Below are 10,298 nucleotides of genomic sequence, written 5' to 3' on the forward strand. Positions count from 1 at the left end.
TCAAACATAGATTTTTTTCCCCTGCTACAAGCTAAGAATTAAAAAAAAAAAAAAAAAAAATTGATTTCGACCCCTAATGTGGGAGGTTCCATGGAGTGTTATGAAAACAAAGGTTCAGAGAACGGGTGGTTTTGGTGATATGTGGCGCATTATTGGGGGCGTACTTGATTAATTATTGTATTTGCATTCCTTCATATCAGAGCCTGGAAGTTCAGAATTTCTCTACCTTTTCCCTCTTTGGCAACAATTCTTAGTATGGCATAAGCTTCAGATGAACTGCAGTAAACATTTTTTATTTACGCTTAGTATATTTTTACACCTTACGCGAACTTCACGAGAAAGGGATTGTTAGAATTCGAAAACTTGCAATTACACCATGCGATCAAGCGTTTGTTTTTAGTGACTTTGCGATAAGGGACATGGATTCAATAACTTTCCATTTTTCTGCTTGGAAAAATAATTAAAAGAAAAATGTGATTGTAGGTAAAGAGAATTTAATCAAAATACGTACTGAGGCTTCAAACGTTAATTCTTTGTGAACAAGATGTTCAAATACGTTGACCAGTGTTTAGTTCTACCATACCCTCAGAAAAAAACATCTGTACTATTTCAAATCATTTGCCGAGTTATTGAAATGTATTGGACCACTGCCACGTAATTTAAGATAATCTTTAGTTACATTAATCAAGATCCACTGATTTCTTTCTTTCAATGGCCTTGTTTTTCCTCCCTGTTTACCAGATGTATGGTTATAAATGAATTAATCTTCAAATTACTCGCCAGATTATTTTTACCTACCCCTCCCCGAAAGACAATTACAGGCCTATGCAAAACACGCACGCATCATTTGTTGAGGTGATTGACAGCGGATGAATAACTTACTTGACATTAATTTTCGATCAGAGTGAATGACACGAAACAAATTGTCGGTCAAAATTAGGAGAATAGACAGGACTAATAACAATACACAAAAGCCACTGACAGATAAAGCAAAATACTGTCAATTCTCGGCATGCAAATCAGTCCATCCGAGATATGTGATTGACAAGGTCTCGTCAATTCTGCAGAGATAATATTTGATTGGCATACACGTCAGCAATAGATGTTTAATTTCCTTTTCTCGAAAAAACCAAGAATTCGTTTTTATATCCGGTGCGTTTAGTAACGGGTTCAAAATCTTCATCAGGGTAAAAAGCTGCCTGCTGGTGAAACATGTCAGAAACACAGACAAACTACATTTTTGAAATTTTTCTCTTTCAATTAAATTTTTTTCTTTAAATATATGTGTATTTTTTAGCCTTCACATTCTTACGCGAAATTAAAAAAAATAATAATTTAAAGAGTTTCTCACAAATTTTTCTTTCTGTATGCTTCAACAACGAATTTGCCACAAACTAAAAAAATATACATTTTATCTTTTTTTCTTGAGATGAAATATTTATGATCCCAATCTGGATTAAATACCTGTTTAAGCAATATAATATATATATAAGAAGAAAATGATCCCCATCGAACAAAGTTTTAAATGGAAAGAGAAAAAAAGGATCTTCCTTTGAAGGTACAGTTTTATTTAGTATCACAAACTGTGAACGTACTAAGACCCTACCGACTAAACCAAGGATATCGCGGCGTCTGTGAATCTGTATTGTTTGTCATCTTTGTGATAATGGCTTTATGGAAATTGAACTTGACTACCTGAGCCGCCGATTAAGTGTCACAGTAACATACTGACTCACTGAAGGAAAAAAGAACCCAGGACTAACCACAGGGTTGAATGATCGCACGAACGAACATGTGAATAAATGAATCAACGAAAGGACCAACAAACGAGCTGACGAAGGAGCGAAAGAATAGACAAAAAAAACGAACGAAGGAAGAAAAAAAACATTGAATGGACGAATAAAATAACGAATGAATGAACAAAAGAACGAACGAACGAAAGAATGAACGAATACACGAACAAATGAACGAATGAATGATAGGAGGAACAAATGCACGAACGTAAGAACGAACGCTGAAATGAATCAATTAACGAACCAAGAAACGGATAAACGAACGAACGAATGAACGAATGCACGAACAAATGAACGAATGAATGATAAAAGGAACGAATGTACCAACGTAAGAACGAACACATCAATGAATCAACGGACGAAAAAACGAATAAACGTACGAATGAATGAATGAATGAACGAATGAATATACGAACGAATGAACGAACGAATGAACGAACGAATGAACGAACTAACGAAGAAAGGAATGAATTACAAACCGAAAGAATGAATGACCGAACGATATTAGATATGTGAACAGGAATGGTAGGATTTGTTTACTGATATACCGACCAATCCTTCGCAGACAATCTACGTACAGGCTATGTAATAGACCCGTTCACTGGCTTTTAAAACAGTCCGTGCTTAAAGGTATTAAAGTGTTCTTAGAAAGTTAAAGGTCGAAAGTATTTCTTTGATTTTCGTGTTCTAGTAGATCTTGCATGTCTTCATCCAGATTTGCTGTCAATTCTTCCAAAAGAACATCCAATGCCTACGTGGAAAGAACAAACAATTCCTTTACCGTCTATCGCGAAATAAAATGTCTACCATGGAGAGTTTTTTTAGAAAAATTAAAGCATATTTGATCTTCTAAATAGGTACATTATGCTATTATTAGCGTTATCACCAACATCACACCTCTTCAAATTATAAGTTGTTTCCTAGTGCCTACATCTGGGTCTCAATAAATATTGCTGAAAGCACTTACTACATCAAACAGCATTTTAAAGAACACTGCAGAAAATTTGCAGTTTTTTATTTACCACATCACAGAAAACCTCTTCATGAAATTCTTTTACAGCAGCGCTGCTTTGTGTCGCTTCCAGTTGATCATTCACGGCCAAATAATTACGGATCAGCAATCCACACAACATGCCTGTGATAAAAAACGAAACTGTATTTTAACGATGGGATGTAATTATTTCTATTCTACTGGAAGAAAAAGAAAAAAATTGCAAAAAGGAAAGACGAGCAGTTTTCTGAGATTGTCGCTGGAAAATTAAAAAAAAACGTCAAAAAATTAATTATGAAGGTGATGACAGCACCAATTTCTCCCAAGCATCAGGGATGGAACTAACGGCCGGTATTTGGACTATATCCGGCCAAACACATGTTTCATCGAGTCAACTCTTAAGAGGACCAGACATTTTGTCCGGTTGATTACGCATGTAAAGGAAAAGAATATAATTCCGAGCTAGGTTTGGGTAATAAATATTTAAAGGGTTCTACATTATTGGCGTTCTTTTGATAAACAATTCATAACTTACAACAGTGGTGCACAGCTATAGATGGTTTAAAATTTCCACGTTCCCATTCATCAATTTGTCATGGCAAATTTAAAGAGTCTTCCAATATTCAAAATCGTAACTATTGTCTAAAATGGGACCTTAGTGTCTAATATCGGAAACAAGATTGCAAAAATGACCACTGGTGTTCACTAGTGTCTAAAATGAGACACTTGAGTCTAAAATCGTACACTGGTGTCTAAAATATGAAGCTAGTCTCTAAAATCGGAGATAAGTGTCTATAAAAGAACACCAGTGTTCAAAGTCGGAAATCGGACAAAGTGTCCAAAATCGCACACTAATGCCTCAAATCGGAAAATGGCGTCTAAAACTGGACATAAAATTCGACGTCGGACACTTATGTTCAAAATTGGACTGTTCAAAATTAGAAATCGGACACTAGTGTCTAAAAAAAATAGACTCTAATGTTTAAAATCGGAAATCAGACACTAGTGTCTAAAATGTCAAATCACACTCTAGTATCTATAATCGGAAATCGTCTCCTTACCGTCTAAAGCCTGTTGTGCATAACCTCTGACGTGAAAGGACAGATCATCACCAGCTAACTGACTCAGAAGATGCTGAAGACACAGTGAGTCTAACAGGCGATCCTCTGCGTACACAGACAGCTGAAAAGACAAAACCAAGGAAAATCATTCTTACTCCTTTTTTACCTATGTTTTTCGCAGAACTTCATATAATTTCTTCAAATCTTTGTACGAGAGAAGTGGATCTTAATTGGACTTGTTAACCAAACATCACTGCATGGTCATCAAAATACCTAACGAAGCTTTCAGTTCAAAGTTGAGGACTGAAAGTGATTCAGGATTCTAATGCTTTTGTTGAACTAAGCTTGGTGATTGACCTAGAAAACTCACGTCACGCTCTGTGTTAAGTCTGGAAAACACGCGCCACGCTCCATGATTGGTTTAAAAGAAGAACCCACGCTATGCTCTGTGATTGGTCTAGAAAACTTACGCCATGCTCTGTGATTGGGCTAGAAAATTTGCGCCATCGTCTCTGGACCAAAAAGAGAACACCAAAAACAATTGCGCTATGGCCGATCGCACCTTTTCTCGAGATAAGTAGTTAACTTGTTTCTATTTTGATTGTACTTGGGTTCCTTCTCATATTTTCCATAGTTCTGATTGGCAGTTGTGAAATACTTTGATTTTGGTCATGCGACACTCTATCGAAATTGGTTCTACTACCAATAAAGTCATCATTTATAATCATAAAATATTGCAAAATATCTAGATCCATAGCGTTTCAACTGTAAATTCAAATTCGCGCTAAATGAAATGGGTATTATCTTACGCTAACATTGGATCAAAATTAATACTTTTCACGATCTTTTCATGGTCATGACCACTGTATTCTCTTCCAGAAAATACCAGCTTGCCAAGGACTTTTGGCTGTGGATACAAGAAATATTGCGGTACCATTTCGGCTCGCAAGTTGCAAGGAGTTACCTTTTTCACTTGTTTCTCTCTGTCAACCTCCATCATTTCCCGCCAAACATCGATAACGATTTGTCTCAATTCAGACGTTATGACCTCATCGATAACTTCATCAAGTGGGTCATCATTTTGGAATCCATCCATGGCTTCAGAGACCTGAAGAGCGAATGAAAGTCAAATACCGTATTGTTTCTTGTGGTTTCTTAAGGCTTTTAAAGAACCAAGCTGCCTTTTAATTATCGTTCATCATAGTGTAACTTAAATTATTTAAGAAGGGAAAGCTATAGTTTGTGTTAAAATTTGCTTAACCATTTTACCCTAAGATCAGTCTGCTTACTCTCCAAACTGTTCTCTTTACATTTCCTAAGGTGCTGACAAGGAGAATTTATTTAACAATCAAGATATTCTTTGGTTGGTGATCATTTTCTTTATTCTCCTGCAGGATTCGGGGTGATATTGTAAGGAGAAATTGGATGCTAGTCACTCTTATGGGTTAAAGAGTAAAGTATACATGAAATTGTCCCCTTTTATGTTTCATATGGCAAACTCAATACCTACTGGCATCTTTAAACTGGATATCAAAGTCAAGACTTATTCACAAGTTACCTGCCTAATCTAAAGCTAAATATCCTAAAATGTTCTTCATCAAGCTGAGTATCTTAGCATGATGAACCCCCAACATTATTAGTTATTATGATTTTTTCAGTGCTTATTTACTGGTGGTTGGGAAAGGGGTAAAAAGTAACTAGTCTTCGTAGTCAAGAACATAACACAGGCACCCCATACTGGGCTCAAACCTCAGCCACTTGATTTGGAATTTAGCTTGCTCTCATTAAGAAACCACAGCTATATTGCTTCAATGTGGAACGAAAAAAAAAAACTTACTAATAAAAACAAACAAACAAACAAACAAGCAGACTCTTTGAAATTAACTTTGAAGTCCTGGATAATATTCTTACCACTACTGGGATCATTGGTTCAATTGTCTCCAATATGAAGTCCTCTAACCAATCACCAGCTTTGATTACAGCCATGTGACCCACAACCTTTTCCTCCACCACAGATCGCACAACTTGCCCAGCAAATTCCTGTACGACTTCACCTATGATACTATCACATGCTTTTACAGACGGATCTCTTCTGGAGTAAGCACTAAGCATAAAAAATTTAAATAAATAGTTAAATAAATATACATTTAAAAAAAGAAACTAGTACACATCCATGAAAACAAAAAGAGGACAGAAGAGATGAATTTTTTGCCCTGCAGTTCTTCCAAACAGATGCAAAAAGGATAGGATAGCTGTTTTGAAAATTTCATGCTTCGACTTTTTTGTTCTCTTCAAATTCATTTATTCCCAAAGGTGTCTAAAACCTTATTTTCCTTTTGAACATCATTGCACTGTACAGCAAATGCAAAATGAATATTCAGTAACTGATTATCTAGGGAGTATTTAGACCTTTAAAACCCAAAGAGTGACCAGCATCTAATTTCTCCTTACCAGAATACTGCTAAATTGTTTATTAAGACCAGGAAAATAACCAAAATGATCACCAGTCCGAGGAGTCTTGACTAAGGGATTTGAAGTACTAATATTCTAACAAATTTCTGACAGCACAGATATTCTGGCAACAGACTTCTACCGTCAAGGATATTTCCTACATTTCAAATAATGGGAGAATTGAGATATCCAAAATTCAAGGGACTATACTGTAGCACAGGTTGTAAAAATAACACTCACATTCCTTGATGAGCATAATAGACACCAAGGGTGACCTCATGAATAAAGGAAGTTACATCTTGATCAATGATCTCTTTGCAGACCCTCTCACTGGCTTTGTATCTAGGATCTTGCATGGACTGAAACAAAACTTACCATCAGCTAACACTTGTTTTAAGTTAAGTTGTATAAAAGGGGTAACTATTCTTAAAGAAACTGTGGTGCTGTGTCAGTTTGAGAGTATAACAGGGTAATTTAGCAATAACACCTGAGTCAATTATGTAAATTGGCCACTGTAAAGAGTTTCAAAGGTGACCTTTCGAGGGTTAGTCCTTCGTCTTTTGCACTTATGAAGGGGTAATGCTTGAAATGTCAGCCTTGAAACTCTTTACAGTGGCCAATTTAAATTATTGACTCAGTTAATTTACTAATTTTCCATGACTAGTTTAGTTTCAGAGCCCATTGGAAATTTTTAATTTAATTATGTTTAATGTACTACCACTAAGAATAGTTTCTTATTGATAAGCTGCTTTTTAAGACTATTTGGATGTATGAGCCCATACTCTGATAATTACAGTGCAAAATTATATTACTTTAAAATATCCTTGTAGTTTTGGTCTGATAATTTTTTATCCTTGCAATCCTAGAAAGTTGAGCATCCTCTGAAAATCTATTGTGGTAATCAAGAAGTGTGCAGAGTTTTAAAATTATTCTAAAAAATTCTTAATATTGGAGATTCAAAGTAAGTCTATTGAAAATTCATCAAAATTACAATAGGACAACAAAGTGATGGGACTTACCAAGAATTTCTTACCAACCAAAACATCAATCAAGACATCTGGAACAAATTCTTCAATTAGGAAGCTGTTAATCAAATCGTCTACAAATTTTCTCGAATATTTCCTATTACACATGTGGCGCCAGAGTGCAAATCGAGGACCCTGCCAGAGCAACAAAATTGAAAACAAAAAACAAAAAAACAAAAATACTTGTTTAGTGTGTGGTGTTGATTAAAACATATCCCTGTCGACTTAAAGAAAGTTTTTATACATTCAGTGAAGTTGTAATGCCTAGCCTAGTAGTTTTGTAGGTTTGTATATTATCATACATTAACTTTGTCCCTAGAGATCACAAGTGCCTAACCTTCCTGACTTGCCAGCCTCTGTGATATTTTTGGATGACAACTGCTGCTTGAGATCGGGATAACTGGTGAGGTGGTCTGAGAAGAAGAAAATTAAATTCGTTCAGAATGCAACAGACCTGAAACAAACCAGGTGGAGCATCTAAATTACACCTGTTTGGTCATCTTATCCAAATGGGCTACAAAAGATCTAAACATCATCCAAAATGGACTGATCAGTGCAAATGAATTAGACTGTAATTGACTCTTCTGATACCTGGCTCCATCAATCCTGCCTATTATTCCATACAGCTAGTACTTTGATTTTATTTTTTCAGTTTTGTAACTATATATAGGTTGGACTAGGAAGAATACAGGTTGTTGTTATATGAGTCCCTGTAACCAAAAACAGTCCTTCCCAAACCTGCAGGGTAAGATCCAAGAATTTTTACTGAAGGTGGGGGAGTGGGGGAAGGTTCCAGGCTTTGATTAAGAAAACACAAAAGTTTTTTTTTTCCTCAACACAGTAGCCCAACTGAATTAAGAAAGGTTGTAAGTTAGGTAAATATAAAATATTTCATATTGTGTAGTAATAATAATAATTATTTGTCATCCTGTTATAGTAAAAATTTTGGTGTCAGACTAGTAATAAAAAAAAACACACAGGTCTGATAAGAAGGAGGGTGCCAAAATACCTTGGAACCTCCCTGGTCACTGACCTGAATGATCACAGAATGATCAGAGACCTTAAATCTGTTATCATTGACATGTTGTATGTCTTATTTATGGTAAACATTGTTTGAAACCTGGGAATACCAGAGATTTTGATCCATCTTCCAAGTTTTATGCATTACCTTTCAGCATGATGTGCATTAAAAAGACCACTATTGACTCCATTAAAGCCTTGCTGGGGTACAATCCAAGGTGCATACCCAGGATGCACTGGAACCATGGGAACTGGGTACATCAAAGGGGGGTGAGGAGGGGGTGCCACAGGTGGATGGGGATAGTAAGATGGCAGAGCTGCATATGGATAACTGCTGCTTTGACCCTGAAAAGCCTGATTTTCTTTTCTTGAAATTTTCCTTTTGATTTGATCATCCCTGTTAGTGGAAGAAGAAAACAGAAATATATATCACTCTATAACTCTTTCCAGAGGGAACAGAAACTCACATAGAGTTGAAACATAAAGTTGTATTCAAATTCTGAATTTCTCAATTATAAGAGGATATTGTATTATTATTGTATATTGTAAAGAGTTGACAAATCTTGTAACTACAGACAAGTTCACCTTGGTTTCCTGGGGAGTTTTATACTCATTGAAAAAATTGCTTGAATTATTCTGAAAGAAGGAGCTCAAGAAATCCTGGATATCCAGACCCTGTTATCCTAAATTTGGACCATGTTTGGTCCTTAAGCATTGTCTTTAATAAGTGCATCGCCCTTTCATTGCCAAAGATATCTAAATAAGAATCCTCGCCATGTTCAGCAACATGTACCTTCGGGATACACCATGTTGTTCTCCAGCAGGTAATGGAGGAATGACTTTCAGGTTTCCACGTTTCAAATCTTGTTCATAATCTGAATCCACTGAGGCTGGCCGGTTTTCAAGTTTAGGGAGGTAAGCAGGGCTTCCCGGTTTCCTTGGAGGGACAAATTTCTCTCCTGTATAGGAATCTGCTGACCACGATCGATTTCTGTAGGTCTTGTCAAGTGCAGACCAGTCCCTGCCTCTTTCTCTGTCCCTTAGCCTAGCACAGAATGTATGCCGCGTTAGCAACTTCAAGGTTCTCTAACGCAAAGGAAATGCAGTAGGTATAATACAATTGCAGAGAAAGCAAAGTCATGCTCTAGGCCATAGCTAGATTTTTTAAGGGGGAGGGGTGAAGCAAGAGCAGAAGGCACCCTCAGGAGCCCCCCTCTGAGCTTTGAAATTTTTTCAGGTTTCCTTCAACATATTTTTAAAATCAAGAGTGGGGCTTAATTACCAAACATGTACTAAAAGGAGTTCCAAACGGAGGATCTGTAAGCAAAATGAAATATGGGACTGCGCGGAAATCTTGCCAGACTTAATAATAAATTGATCATGTTCCAGAAAATTTGAATCTTTACCTCTCTAACACGTTCTTTCGCGGATTTCCGTCAAATGCTGACATACTTTGACTGTCGTCGCCCAGGAAACATAATCCTCGCTGCACTCAAACAAGGAAGTTTCATTTCTCATCGAGTATTCCCTCAATAATGGTGACACAGATGGAAATTCTGCATCTTAATCTAACCTTTCATAAGCAGAAATTTTTAAAAAGAAGAACGAGATTGAAATAATATTCCCTATTTGTTAAAGTTCCTTAAGCTTGACTGCGTCGGCCATCTTGAATGTCGAGCTTGGCCCTAGACCCCTCTCGCACAAGCGCAGCGCACGAGATACTAAATTTACTAAATTTACATTTTTTACTACAATGATCTCAGAATAGATAACATCTAAGATGTATGATTTCCCATTCAAGAGCAAGAATATTCGTCAGAAATTTGGAAAACATCTTTCCAGTCTGATAAAACTTCAAAGTACCCTGAGGTGAAAATAATTTTTTTCTTCTTCTTCTATTTTAGATAAGAGTTTGCGTTTGGCGAAACTGCACTCTCCACTCTGCATAATTTTGCGC

The 10,298-nt window shown here is 36.4% G+C and overlaps 1 protein-coding gene across 1 annotated transcript; it reads right to left on the bottom strand.

Annotated features, from left to right (window-relative positions):
* Window positions 1-1,547: 1,547 nt before the first annotated feature.
* On the bottom strand, window positions 1,548-10,011 carry LOC131783550 (uncharacterized). Its single transcript, XM_059100308.2, has 11 exons — window positions 9,748-10,011; window positions 9,135-9,386; window positions 8,490-8,738; window positions 7,659-7,734; window positions 7,316-7,456; window positions 6,537-6,655; window positions 5,757-5,949; window positions 4,810-4,953; window positions 3,846-3,966; window positions 2,816-2,928; window positions 1,548-2,544 (listed from the first exon to the last, which is right to left on the bottom strand). Exons 1-11 carry the CDS (start codon window positions 9,789-9,791, stop codon window positions 2,446-2,448), a joined length of 1,551 nt encoding a protein of 516 aa, XP_058956291.2. The 5' UTR covers window positions 9,792-10,011; the 3' UTR covers window positions 1,548-2,445.
* Between the last annotated feature and the right edge of the window lie 287 nt (window positions 10,012-10,298).

Source organism: Pocillopora verrucosa, chromosome 6 (genome assembly GCF_036669915.1).
Source record: "Pocillopora verrucosa isolate sample1 chromosome 6, ASM3666991v2, whole genome shotgun sequence".
NCBI classification, from domain to species: domain Eukaryota; kingdom Metazoa; phylum Cnidaria; class Anthozoa; order Scleractinia; family Pocilloporidae; genus Pocillopora; species Pocillopora verrucosa.